The sequence below is a fragment of the Epinephelus lanceolatus genome, chromosome 23 (genome assembly GCF_041903045.1).
Source record: "Epinephelus lanceolatus isolate andai-2023 chromosome 23, ASM4190304v1, whole genome shotgun sequence".
Taxonomy (NCBI): domain Eukaryota; kingdom Metazoa; phylum Chordata; class Actinopteri; order Perciformes; family Serranidae; genus Epinephelus; species Epinephelus lanceolatus.
The window spans coordinates 17,292,381-17,305,952 of record NC_135756.1 but is presented as its reverse complement, the minus strand read 5'-3'; the positions used below and the strand labels follow the sequence as shown (position 1 = coordinate 17,305,952).

The window sequence follows — 13,572 nt, the reverse complement described above, 5'->3', positions numbered from 1 at the left end:
AGTATCCTTGCCTTAGGATCTCCTCGTAGAACACTGGAATATTAACAGCTGTGTCCTTCATCTGGATGTTGCGTGTATATTAATAACATATCAGAACTACCTTTTTCATTACGTAATGTCCGAAATAATAGTTTTTTTAATATGAAATAACTAAAGCAGTTGCTTAGTCCTTCCCAATTTTCTGAATAACGCAAAAGGGATCCAGTGGCATATTTTGTTACCAGAGGGAAACCACTTGGATAAATCCAATCAGAACCACTAGACTTAAGATAGACAGCTGCATAAGTGGTTAACCCTGTTCGGCACCACAGTAAACCCTTAATGTTTCTTAACAAGCTAAAATTGACAGTTAGCGACATACCTGGCACAAGAAAGCCGTCTTTGTAACCCCAAAATGTGGAAAATAACACCCAGTGAAAACAAATATTGTAAGTACTTGCAGGTCAAAGATCAGGACACACGTTGGGGATTGACACAGTGTCTCTTTTTTCCAGTTCCTCCAGCTGCAGCTCCAGCTCCATCCCACACTCCCGGCCAAGGTGTTGGGTTGTCCCAGTCTGCTGGAGCAATCAGCTTGCAACAAGCCTTCTCTGAGCTCAGACAGAACCAGACTCAGCTCGATACTGGACCCAGCACCGCCCCACCTGCCATCCACTCCACCCAACCTCCTCTGCAGCCTGCAGCAGCGTCTATCCCTGCACAAGCTAGCACAGTCACTCCTGCTGCAGATCCAACTGCTGGACTTGTTCCCTCTACTTTAAACCAGGCACAGGAGCAGGTGTTGGATGCGACTCGTTCTCCCCCTTCGTCCTCCTCAACCCCCTCCTCTATGCCTGCTGTGTGTCTCAGCCCTCCTTGTTCCTCGTCCCCTCCTCCCACTGTGGTGAACCAGTCCATCCTTCAGTCGCAGGCACTTCCACAGGCTGTGTCCCAACCCCAGGGACAGGTGCATGTCCAGGGGCAAGCACAAATCCAGCCCCAGGCTTTCACCCAGCCTCAGGCTCAAACTATCTCTGCTGTCATTGCTACTTCAGTTGCCTCTACTCTACTGCCTGCCAGCATCCCCCCAACAATGCTCACCTCCCCTCCTCCCAGCCAGGCTCTTCCTCTTGTATCCTCCCCTCCCTCCTCCACTCTTCAAGCCAGTGAAGTCTGTGCCGATCATCCTTCAGTCTCTTCCACCTCCTTCTCTACTCCTTCCCTCTCTTCCACTGTCATCCCCACCACTGCCATCCCAGGCCCCCAGCTTGTTCCCTCCACCGCCATCTCCCACTCCACTCCACCTCCCTCCACCTCCTCTGCTGTGGGGCTCCAGCCAGTGACTACCAATGTTCCCTCAGTCCAACCGACCTTGGTCCACTCCCAGCCACAGACGGCAGCCCTGCCTGGGCAGACGCACACACACTGTGGGGAATGTGATGCAAGGTAAGAGATGTTCACTTTATTAACTTATTAGGACTTGGTACTGACTAAATTGTGTCTGTAGCATGGCCTGTATGAAATAATGGAAGTATCCACCATGATGTCAGCCATTGGTTTGTGGACTCCCAATTTGAAGCCTTGAATTTGGCCGTTGTCATCCTATATTTTTGGAGCCAGAAGTGACCAAATTTGGACGAGAGGGCGGATTAACCCTAACGCTATCTGCTAGCATAGTTAGCGCGGCAAATTTACAGTTATGGTAATGCTAATGCTAATTTTTGCTTGTGAAAAACCGGCTTAAAGCTATTAAAACAAAATGTATTTTGCCCCCAAAAAACCCCCGGAATATCTGAGTTCTTTGAACACAGGCGTAGGTTTCGGGGGGATGCAGGGGTCCATCCTGCTGAATATTCAGAACGTGCACCTTCAGGATCTACAGACTTTTGTACCAAACCAAAGCTTTGAACCCAGGTTGCACCCCCCCCACCCCCCCTATTAAAAGGTTTATCAAAACAGGACGCTCCCCCCTAAGAACTGTAAGGACATGACCTCAGGATGTGGAGAATTGCCCCCCAATACAGATTCCTGAATAATTCCCACAAAATCAAAAAGCTATGCACTTAATTATGTGCAAACACTGATTGATATGTTTCCCAGGTGTGAGGCATTCACCGAGTCCCAAGGCAAACCTGACGACATCCAAGCTCTGGAGAAGAAGCTGCGGTCTCTCTTCATGGATCTCGGCGGAGGGGTGCCGTCCACCCAGGGAGACATCTTAGCTGCTGACCCTGCCTCCGGAGCCTCTGTGGCAGGTACCTCGTCCCCAATGGGCCCCTGCTCTACCTCCAGCACATCTGTCACCACACCTGGCTCCAGCCAGTCGGTCAATCCTCCTCAACCCCCATCCAGCCTGTCACTGGGGTCACCTGCTCCAATCCAGGGCCCTGGAACACCGATATCCACCCCTGCGCCAATTGGTATGTAGATGGATATATGTGTTTCTGCATATGTGGTAGTGTCAGTTAACCCGTGTTTTAATAATGCTGCTTACTGACTTTGATTCCAGTCTCTTCAGTCATCCCTGCTTCATCCTTTGGCCAGACCACTCCATCCAAAACTCCTGTATCCAGGGTACCGGTGAGTGATTCAGCTTTGCAATACTAGTCACTTATATCTAGTTAAAGCACTAGTCATTTTATTATTTAGTTAATTCTGTGGTCAGCTGAGAAACTGCTCAGGTAATTTACAGTACTGCACTTTCAAAGGTTATACCGTTTCTATTCACTCTCCTTATCACTCATCTGGCATGAAAATTTCTTTTTAACATTCTCCACAACGAACACTATTCTTGTAACCTCCTCTACAAATCTTTTCTCTCTCATTTCTCCCACTCTGTCTTTACATCACCTCTCTGTCTCTGGGATTAGGCCAGTTCTCCTCCTTCAGAACTCCTGCCATCCTTCCCTGGACCTTGTCTAATACAGGTGTTTTATTTTTTGCTCTTTGTCAGAGTCTTGTTTCTAATGCAATGAAACACTGTGTGCATACTGATTCTGCTGCGTCTGTTGTGTTTGAATAGTGCTGCTTCTGTATAGTGCTTATTGAATACTTTAATAGCTTGTGAAACCCTATATGACAAGACGTTGAAAGGAAACTCAGACATTATGTTTCATCTCCATCATGAACCCATCATACTTCAAAAGAAGATTACTTCCTGTGCAGCTGAAAACACAACAGATAAATGACAGTGAGGCTCAACAATGTAACATCAAATAAATGCGTTCAACTACAAAGAAATCCCTATACTTTTACTTTAAATGGAGAATAATGGTAGATAATAAGAGAAAGTAGGGTCAGAGAGAAGCTGTTTAAGAGACATGGACAGAGAGAGACAGAGGCTGTAGGCAGACAGGCTGTGGACCGGGTACCTCAAGGAAGAGACAACATCAAACTGACTCTGATTTCCAGACTGTTTTGTTGTGGCTGTGAACGCCGCCGTCTAAGAATAGTCCGTCCATGTAACCACTGAACAGTGAGATATGACTTGTAGCTCTTTTATTAAAAATCCGAGCTGCCAAGTCACCAGCATTCCCTTCTTGTTCCTTATGTAACTCTCATGGGCGAGACATGTCCTGTTCGATTAAGATAATCCCGCTGCAGTCGAAGCTCACAAGGGATTTGATTTTAATGATTTATTTTTTCATTTCAGTCAAAGACCACCTCCGGTTAAAATCAAGTTTTTGCCTTGTTAACACGTCCATATGGTGTTTTTTATATTCTACAAAACATATCATGAGGGAAATAAGCAGTTTAAGCCATGGCTGAGTGTTTCTGCCTTGAAATGTCAGTGTACTGATGGCAGTCTCAGAAAACAGAGATTCGGACAGCCAGGGTTTCATACGTCACATACTTGTGCAGTGGTGTGTCTGTGTCACTCTGCAGTTATACCTCCAAAACACTGGTCAATGGTGGGGTTTCACCCAAAACACACATTAAACACACATTAAACACACATTAAACATGGCTAAATAGAGACAATTTCAAACACAAATCAGCTTCATTATAACTCGCAGCATTCACAGACAAACACTTGTCTTTATCTGGACACATTTTTCCCACAAATACAACATGCCAATGTTATTAGCACAAGCCTATAGCATTTTACATTGTATAAATTAGCCTAGCAGCTAGCAGACTTTGCCTCTACTCATATGAAGCCAGGGACAACAGCAACATTTAACAAAGGTGACGTCAAAAAATTTGGCTCAGGAGGACAGAATACCTTCTTTGCCTTCCACACCACTGTATCTGTGATTGTGTGTGTGTTGGCGCAGGAGAGAGGTCTGATTAAACTTGGAAGGAAAGCACTTTTTCTCATGCTCTGCCTTCTAAAATACACACATACTCATAGCTGCTGAATGTCAGTGAAACAAATATGTTCCAGCTCTCGTAACCATATATGTGTGCTTTAGGCTGCTTTGTGTTTGTGTTGCTAATCAACGTCAGTGGCTGATCCTGCGTGTGTGTGTAAGTGTGTGTGTTTGCTTATTTGTGTGTGTCTAAAAGAGTATCTTGTCTTTTTCTAGTCCCAGCAGCCTTTAGAGGACCTGGACGCTCAGTTAAGGAGAGCGCTGAGCCCAGAGACTGTTCCTGTCAGCACACACACACAGGTAAACACACACGTTTGGATATTATGACATGGTATATACTGCTCTTATTCAATGACACTGCTCAGTTCTCACCCACTTCCTTTTCTCTTCATGCTGAACTTCAGGCCTCTCACGGTAGCATACCTTCAGTGGGACAACCAAGTATGTATATTATTAATCTGTTAATCTATCTGTCTTTATATCTGTGTTTTATGTGTCTGTTTAATACATGTAACATCTGTCTTTCAGTTCCTTTCTCTCTGGAGGAAGCAACTGCTCCTCCTCATCCTGCAGGTGGAATTAAACTGGGAAGATTTCAAGTAAGATTTCCCTCACACTAAAGACTAGAGCTGCTAAAATTAGTTGAACAATCACTTGGTAGATCAACAGAAAATTAACTGACAACTAGTTTGATAACTGAATAATTGTTTTAGTAATTTTATAGGCAAAACACCTGGTTTCATGCTTCTTAAATGTGTGAATTTGATGCTTTTCTTTGTCATACATGATAATAAACTAAACAGCTTTGGATATTTTAGACTGTTGGTCAGATAAAACTACTATTTAAAGATGTCACTTTGGACTCTTTTGGCAAATTACATGAGGGATGTTTCAGTATTTTCCAATATATTATCGACAAAGTGATAACTCAAGAAAATAATGCCAAGTAAAAAGCTAAATATAAAGCTAAGTAACTGACAATGAAAATATTAGTCGGAGCCCTACTACAGATCATACATGCATTTCCTTTTCTATCGATCTAAGGGTGACATCATAAATATAGGCTGCACAAATTGTGAAATTCTGGGCCAATACCGATGTTTAAAATAACGATTTTGGCAATGGCCAATACCGATGGTTATTTGTTGTTGTTTATTTTGTTTTTGTAGCTCTTTTGTGTCAGGAAAACAAAGAAGTCTACATTATGAAAAAATAACTGAACTTTTTTTGAGTCACTAAGCCCTTGATTACACTACATTTGAATGAGAACAACTTCAGTCATATACACTTTTGAAACAAACTTTACGATATCTTTCTTTGCATGAAAAACATTTCTTAAATAAGCGTTTCAAAAGCATTTTTACTAGATATACAGTAATTCCGTGACAGTGGAATTCCCTCTCTAATATCTATTTATTGTTGCTGTAAAACAAAAAATCAACAAATTTCTCCTTTAAACAACTGTATTTATTCAAGTTTCTTACCAAAAACAAATTTTTACAAGATTACATTTGAACACATCAAGATAACATTATGATTTACCTTTGCCCAAGACTCATTTTTAGTGAACAGAGCTCGAACGCATCATAATGTAACTCAGTGCAACCTCGGTCAGCAGTTAGGTGCGGTCACCAGCTGCTAACAGCTAACACTAGTACGTTGACAGTGAGTTTACTGCGTCCTTTTGTCTTGACGCCATCCTGGGAAATATGTCTCTTCATCCCAAACACATTTTCTGGTATCCCCGGAATGACGTTAGCCATCAAGCCATGCTTTTTAGCCCGCGCAAAATTGATGCGACACAATGGAAAAACATCGGCAGCTGCCGTCAGTGAATGTCATCTTATTTTCCGATAGGCCGGTGGCAGTAAACAAGGTGAATATCAGCTGATGCTGATTAGTGGCCGATAAATCGGTGCATCTAGACCTGAAAAAATCAAATATTCCAGGTTGTGATCACTTCTGAAATTTCAGTTTTTCTCTGTATATTCAAAATAATCAGCAGCTAAGTAAGACTGTGTGCCTGTTTCTTCTTCTCTGTGACATCATCCCTATTCCCTCACCCCTCTCACTGATTAGGTGTCATTGGCTGCTGAAACGCCTCCTGCCCAACGCCCGGCTTGCACTGAATCTTCCTCCACCACCTCCTCCTCCTCATCTTCTTCCTCCTCGTCCTCCTCCACTCTCTCCAGCCCAGAGAACACACTGCACAAGGACTCCTCGTCTCCTCTGAAAGGGGGAGGAGGAAAGGGAGGAGATGTTGTAGATGGACTCCCGCAACGTACTCTGGGAGTGCCCCACCAACCCTCCCCCCTCACCTCGCCCTGCCCCTCTCCTAAGCCCACCACGACCATCGGGCGCTTCCAGGTATTTCCTGTTTTTGACGAGGGGTTTCTTTGCCACATGTATGAACTGAAAAACAGCCAGTCCTTTACTCCTTTGTTTGTCTAAAGTTCTAGTCGTTCATTGTTTCATCTACTGTTATTTCAGGTTACCACCAACACAGAGGCCCGTGTCGGTAGATTCTCAGTGAGCCGTGCCCAGGAGCAGAGCCTTGAGCCCAAGCAGACCCCTCCACCCGCCACTGCCCAGGCTGCTAATGGACCCAGTAATCCTGTGCAGATTTTGAGTCCAGATTGGACTCATAAAGCCTCGCTGCCGAGTCTAAACAACAACTCCTTTAATAACTCCTACATCAGCAGTGACAACGACTCTGAATTTGAGGACGAGGACTTCAAACGGGAAGTCAGCCACCTCAGAGAAAAGTAAATTATCCCTCAGAGAAAGACACATTTGTTGTCCTATCAACACTCTCCTCTTTCACCCCGTCTTCATTAGGTTTATTTTGCTGTCTTCTTCTTCTGTGCCCCCAAAAATAGCAGGCTGCGCTCTGCTTCTCTTTTCTCCTCTTCCTCTTTCCTCGCCATCAAGAATGAGGTTAACCACCCACTTTCCTTCATTACTTCTCTCTCTTGCTTCTTCCTCTTTTCTTGAAAAAGGATGTTAAGCGCTTCCAAGAACACTTGGCCCACCTCCTCCTCTTCCCTCGCTTCTTCACCCTCATTATCTCTTTCTCTCTTTAGCCTGTCAATATTTTATTCCTCATATTTTTCATTCCCTCTTTGTACCACCAGGCACATGCGAGAGATCCAGGCCCTGCACTCCCGCCAGAAGGAGGAAATAGACCGTCTCTTCACCAGGCTGGGAAAGGTAACTCATCTCGTCCACATCCATACACATACTACAAATAGCATCTTCAACAATAAATAGCAAGCAACCATTGTTTCTTTGGTCTTGGTGTAGGTTCCTCCACCTGCAGTGCTCCCTCCAGTGATAGGCTTGACTGGCAGGAGGCGACGGCCTACCAAAAGCAAATCCTCCAAATCGTCCAGAACCAGCTCCACACACAGCAGCAAGAGTCCATTACAGCCAGGTAGGCTCTTGTCTAAACATTCAGATCAAGAAGAATTGGTTCACCCAAAGTCCAAAGAAACATGATTTCTTACTGGTTTCTGGTGGTAACTAGCCAAATAGTGGTTGGTTTTATTTGTCCAGGATTTGAGATATCATCTCTAAGATTTCTGCCTCCACCCCAACACAGTGGTGGTGATAACGTTTGGTTTATGTTGCTCACAGTGCTAAATATTGGCATTTAAAGAAATACAACAGCAATCTTGTAGCACTCAAGACAGGTCCACTTTTTGAAACTCTCAGCCCTCATCTTTATTCGATCTTGTCTCTTTATTGGACAAAGAGGACACAGAATTTTATTTCAAGAACGTTGTATCTCAGAAAACAATGGAAAATTCACACACATGAAGTTCAGTGTGGGACTCGCACTGGTCTGGCCTTGTCTTGTCTTGACTCGATCTCAACCCCTCAAAGTTATGGTCTTGTCTCAGTCTTGATACACTCCGTTTTTGGTCATGACTCGGTTTCAGTTTAGATGGTCTTGACAACAACACTGTGCAACAGCAACATGTTTTCTCAGAGACAATATCTGAATCAACACTTTTTAACTAGCGCCATCTTCAGGTCAAAATTTAATTTATCCAAGACTTTGATTTGTGACCAAAAAACCTGCAAAACTAATCACACCAACCTCCTTTGTTCTTGGTGCTAATTAGCAAATGTTAGCATGCTAACATGCCAAACTTACATGGTAAATATGGTAAAGACTACTAACTAAACATCAGCAGGTTAGCATTGTGAGTAGGTAGTATGTTAGCATTTAGCTCAAGCAACTCTGTACCTGCAGAAAGTACAGTATAATATAGCTGCTAGCATGGCTTCAGACTTTTATGCATAGTTTGTACTTGTGTGAAAAAGCTTGTGCACATCTTCTGTAAAAGTGGTTTGCAGAGAGTCGCAGACACGTGTTGTGTACCTCCTGAAAAGTGTGACTACGCACCAGGTACCGCAGAAATCCAAAAGTTTGATTGGACATCAAAGCCGACACACCTGTGTGAAATTACGTCTGCCGCAGTACTATATCCCTAGCGTCCATTAGAGGTGCCTGTACCAGCCCACACAGAACACACAGGTGCACAGCTGAATTATAAATTGAGAATTAATCTTGTTAAAATGTCATATTTAATGTTGTAAGCAACACAAATTCCATTCAACTCACCAAAACCTGGACAAATTAAACCAGAAAATATCACTATAGCTGGAAACCACCAGTGGAAGGTGAGAATATGTGTGTTCTTTGTAATTTGGTTGAACTGACCCTTTAATCCTCTGAACAGTAACACAGCGCCAAAATATTCACCTTCATCTTGAATCCTACACTACAGCTAGGATGGTCCGAAACTTTTACCCTAACGCAACACTGTCTCTGTGTTTATGCATCCATGTGCACATATATGTGGTGTGTTGATCTGCTTGGTTACACGTGCATGTGGGTGTGCGTTGGTGCAGGCTCAGAGCTTGAACACTTCTGACTGCTTTCCCCGTCTGTCTCTCTCTGTGTGGTCATGTGTGTGGGGCTGTGTCTTTGTAAATGTCTGTGGTGACGGGTGTCTTATCTGTCCATTATCTGTGTGTGTGTGTGTGTGTGTGTGTGTGTGTGTGTGTGTGTGTGTGTCTCTGCGGTGTGTCGTTCCTGCCCTGTCCTCTCCTGCCTATGCCTTGTGCTATCTCCAGGCAGCACTTTATCCGCCCAGAGCGTCCCCACCATGTACCCCGGCCAGCTGGCTCTGTTAGCCCCAGGAGGATTAGCCGATTCGGGCAGCAGCACTCTGCTCCAGCCACTCAAACCCTCTCCCTCCAGCAACAATCTGTGCTCGGCCTACACCAGCGAGGCGGCGCTCTCTGTGCCCAGCCTGTGTGCTCCCACCCCAGGTAGGCACGCGACTGTGAAGCCCAGGCCTGTAGCGGGCCTCATGAAGCTTCCTCACAACATCAGAAATACTCTGCACACACAAATGCATGCAGTTTGTTTGTCTTCACTCCCTCACAGAAAGACACGTCTCACATCTTCTCTGCCTCTCTCTACCTGTCTCTCTTTCTGTGTAAAGCAGTGTGATGGCTAACTGACTGTTACATTCTTCCTTTGTACTTCTTCACCTGCGTCTCTCTCCTTCCCTCTCTTCTATACCTGTTCTTCTCTCCTTTCATTTCCTCTCCCTTTATCTTCTTCATCTCTCTTCTCCACACTCTGCCTTTCTGGTTCTTCGTCTCTTCTCTCCTCCTCTTCCTCCTTCCCTCCTCCCCTTTCTTCAGGCTGTGTAAAGTTCAGCTGGGGTTCGGAGCGTTTGGCCTTCAAGCCTGGCGGCAGGAGGACGCGCTTTCTGAGTACGCCCTGCTTGGCTCTTTGTGTGTAACGCTTTATTTCTTTGCTCTTCTCTTTTGACCCGTCTCCTGTACTTACTTTGGTTCTAATTTTTTTTTTTTTTTTTTTTTTATTTTACTCTTGTATCTGTCAAGTCACGGTCATCCTGTCTTCCTGAAGGTTTTCTCTTTTGATGGAGGAAGACCCTCTCTGCTTGTGGTGTCACCAGTGTCCTGCAGAACACCGGTGTCTCCAAAAAAGTCAGCTTTTCAAGCAGTAGTAGAAAACACTGATTTACCCAGGCTTACACTTGGGCACCTGATGGATTTTTATCACTGCTAAGTGCTCAAATTTTATGACCAAACTAGATTTCTGGCTTAAATCAGGGGCTTTGAGCTAGGTTTGCTGCCTTGCACAGCTAAAATTAGCAATCAGCTGCTTGTTATTTTAACATTTATTACTTAACTACCCTACAAACATTCCCATTGTGTATGTTGGAAAACAGTGTTTGATAAGAAAGGGAAATAGAGATAAGACCTTTCTGCAGGACACACAAAGTAGCACAAAAACAAATATAGTCTTTCTTAAATAGTTGAGCTTGGCATAGTCATCTTCACTTACTTTTTTAATCTTCTTCTTCATCTTTCTTTTTCTCAGTATTTTCTCTCTCTCTCTTTCTTTCTTTTCTTTAACGAAGTCGTCCCTGACAAACAAGCCATTCACATTCAGTTTGGATTCAGTGCCTGCCTTGTGCACTTTGGGCTGTGGGGAAAAACAGCATCATCAAAAATAAAATAATAGCATCATAATTGAGAGAAAGGACCCAGCAAAGTGTTTACTGTGTGAAGTAACATTTTAAAAGGCTGTCAACAAATTGCACCGCCATATTCATTATAACATGTTATCTTTTTAGTGGCTATGTGGAGCGTAGCAGCCAAAAGACAAAAACTGTGATGTTCTATGACATAAAACTTTTATATTTCAGTGAAAGTAGTGACAGGAAACTCAGGTTTCACCAATGTCTTTAAAGGAGACTGTCCTCCAAAATATGACCAGGGGTGTCGTTTATAAATTAGTGCATAGGATCCATACTAAAAATATAGGTTTGCCAGTGGTGTAGTGGAGGGTATACTCAGGTATACAGGGTATACCCACTTCGTTGTCTATCCAGTGACAATATACCCACCTATCAGCAAAACAGCCATTGTAATGTATAGGAGAGTATGCCCATTTCCTCATCGGTAACCTACCTATCTACCTAATAGTACACCCACCTCTTCAACTATCACTACACCACTGACGTTAGCACAAAAGCAAAAACTGGCATGCGCCAAAAAGTATTCAACAGGTTCTACTATCAGGCTTCTACCTCACCATCTGTGTCGCCAATTTGCTGTCTCCAAAGTGTTCATAAGCATGGGTCAAAGTTTCTACCATCAAGTCTGTTTTTCTAGATCACAACTTGGCCGTTAGAAGTGGTGTACGCCTCTTTAAGGCCTCATTTTGTGCATACGCGATGTTTATAATCGAGACCACGGGACATTTGTACAAGCAGCTTATGCGACCCAAGTTTATTGTTCGGCAGCGACCTCTGATGGCTGCTAAACTTAGTAATAATCAAATTTATTTTGAGCGCCACCATGATCTTTTTCAAAACCTAACCATATAGTTATGGTGCATAAACTACGTGTTTAAAACTGCGATGACCAAATACAAGCTATTCTGTCGTCTACGGGTAGGGGAGTTAATATAGGAAACATTCCTGTAGTTTATATGAGAGGGGAGGAACATATGATTTATGCAGCTGTATGGGTTGGAGGTTCTGTTGGTTTAAAGTTATCATCTTTATAGTTTCAGTCCTGGTTGATTTGGCAGCACCTGGTGATATTGCTAAGAGTTCAGTTTAACAAGAAGAGGTAAAGGCCCCAACCACACAGAGAGCATTTTGCAGGCTGCAGACTGCATTGCCTTTTTATTTTAATTGAATGCCACAAGTGAAAAAAAAACCCTTGCTGCACCTTTTTATTGTTACCAGGCAACCACCCCATCATGTCCTTACATTAACCTTCACGTGGAATCAATCTACCTTTTCTTTTTCACCGTAATTAGTATCTAGTCGCTAAAATGTTCAGGTAGAGAATACTTGCTCAGCTCAGGCTGTCAGCAAATAGTTTTGGTCACAGGGAAACAGAGATCTGTGTGGGTACATGAGACCCTAATAAAGAGTGTGGGTCACGGGGAGCACCACCAGTTGGTCCAGGAGCTTCCCCTCAATGATGTCCGTTTCCAGGCATATTTTAGGATGACTCAGGGGCAGTTTGACAACCTGCTGTCTATCATCGGGCCGTAAAGCTCTGGGCCACCACCAATTTCTCCTCCATTGTTCACCAACTGTTAACTTGTTGTTGTGACGACTATAGAAGGCTGCCTCTCAAATCATCCGATTGGACAATGGGGAAAAAAAGATGATGATAAAAGTGATGAGGCGGGGCACTTCTCCGCTCTGAGTTGACGTTTTTTCAACTCGAGGAGTTCAGAGCACTCGGGCGAAAGTGCCAGGCAATTAGAGCACAGAAAGTGAGGCGCGTCGCAACATAAAAACAATCACATGAAGCCACCTCCAACTGCTAAAATGCTTTCTGTTTGATCAGGGCCTAAGTCCCAAAATTCTCAGGGCAGCTAACAGTCTTTGAGCAGCAACTTTGTCAGAAATACAACAGAAGAGCAACAGGTGTATCTGGTTACAGTGCAGCCAAACAAACTCATATTCTGATCAAGAAGAATTAGTGCAGCAACTAGAAATGATCGCATGCATGCAGGTTAGGTTCCTGGAAAAAACTGAAATGCACATGGATTTTGCCTGTAGCCTCACTGTGCGATAGATTTACATAGATATTAGCCATTTTGCTAACGCTCCTTGATAATCTGTTAACACTCAAATAAGCTTTAACCTCATGACAATCAGCGTTACAGCCATACATTTCATCTCCTGTGCTTCTAAGTTAGAGATAGATGATATAGTTTGTTTGTGTGCCAGTCATTTTAAATCCCGAGTGCTTCCATTTCTAACCTTCACCTCTGTTAGAACAAGCAGACTAACAGGGAAAGGCAAGTTGAGACCTGATGACTTGAGATTTCTGCCGTACAGTTTTATTTTTTAAAGGAGATTTATGATTTGTTTTGGTTAAACTTGATTAATTGCAACGACTCATTTGTTGAAGCACAGTTGTGTTCGAATACTGTGCGTCAGTCTTTCTGTATTTGTTTTTGTTTGTTTCAAGGTTAAGAACTTGTTTTTCTTAAGTCATATTATAATCATAATATGTAGTGTCGGTGAAATGTTTTGTACTTGATGAAGATGATTGCTTCTGAACCCTCTGCAGCTCAAACCTTTTCTCTCCCTTCCTTACTCCCTTCCCTCACTCCCTTTCCTCACCCCCTTTCTCCCTCACCCGTTCCCCTGTTGCTGCACAGCCGGGGGGGGAGACAGACCTGGGTCTTTTGGAT

The 13,572-nt window shown here is 43.6% G+C and overlaps 1 protein-coding gene across 13 annotated transcripts in view; it reads left to right on the top strand.

Annotated features, from left to right (window-relative positions):
• The window catches only part of wnk1b (WNK lysine deficient protein kinase 1b), a 151,169-nt gene that overhangs the window by 121,381 nt on the left and 16,216 nt on the right, over window positions 1–13,572 (top strand). For 9 of the 13 annotated variants that reach the window (XM_078165230.1, XM_078165231.1, XM_033614812.2 and 6 more), the window contains 13 exons: window positions 495–1,425; window positions 2,080–2,399; window positions 2,489–2,559; window positions 2,850–2,906; window positions 4,509–4,592; window positions 4,697–4,733; window positions 4,821–4,891; window positions 6,372–6,659; window positions 6,783–7,057; window positions 7,427–7,502; window positions 7,596–7,725; window positions 9,438–9,635; window positions 10,017–10,109. In XM_078165230.1, the coding sequence (XP_078021356.1) occupies window positions 495–1,425; window positions 2,080–2,399; window positions 2,489–2,559; window positions 2,850–2,906; window positions 4,509–4,592; window positions 4,697–4,733; window positions 4,821–4,891; window positions 6,372–6,659; window positions 6,783–7,057; window positions 7,427–7,502; window positions 7,596–7,725; window positions 9,438–9,635; window positions 10,017–10,109 (2,631 nt within the window). Of the gene's footprint in view, window positions 1–494; window positions 1,426–2,079; window positions 2,400–2,488; window positions 2,560–2,849; window positions 2,907–4,508; window positions 4,593–4,696; window positions 4,734–4,820; window positions 4,892–6,371; window positions 6,660–6,782; window positions 7,058–7,426; window positions 7,503–7,595; window positions 7,726–9,212; window positions 9,636–10,016; window positions 10,110–13,572 lie in introns of all 13 variants that reach the window. The other 4 variants (XM_078165233.1, XR_013490400.1, XM_078165234.1 and 1 more) reach the window with 4 other exon arrangements.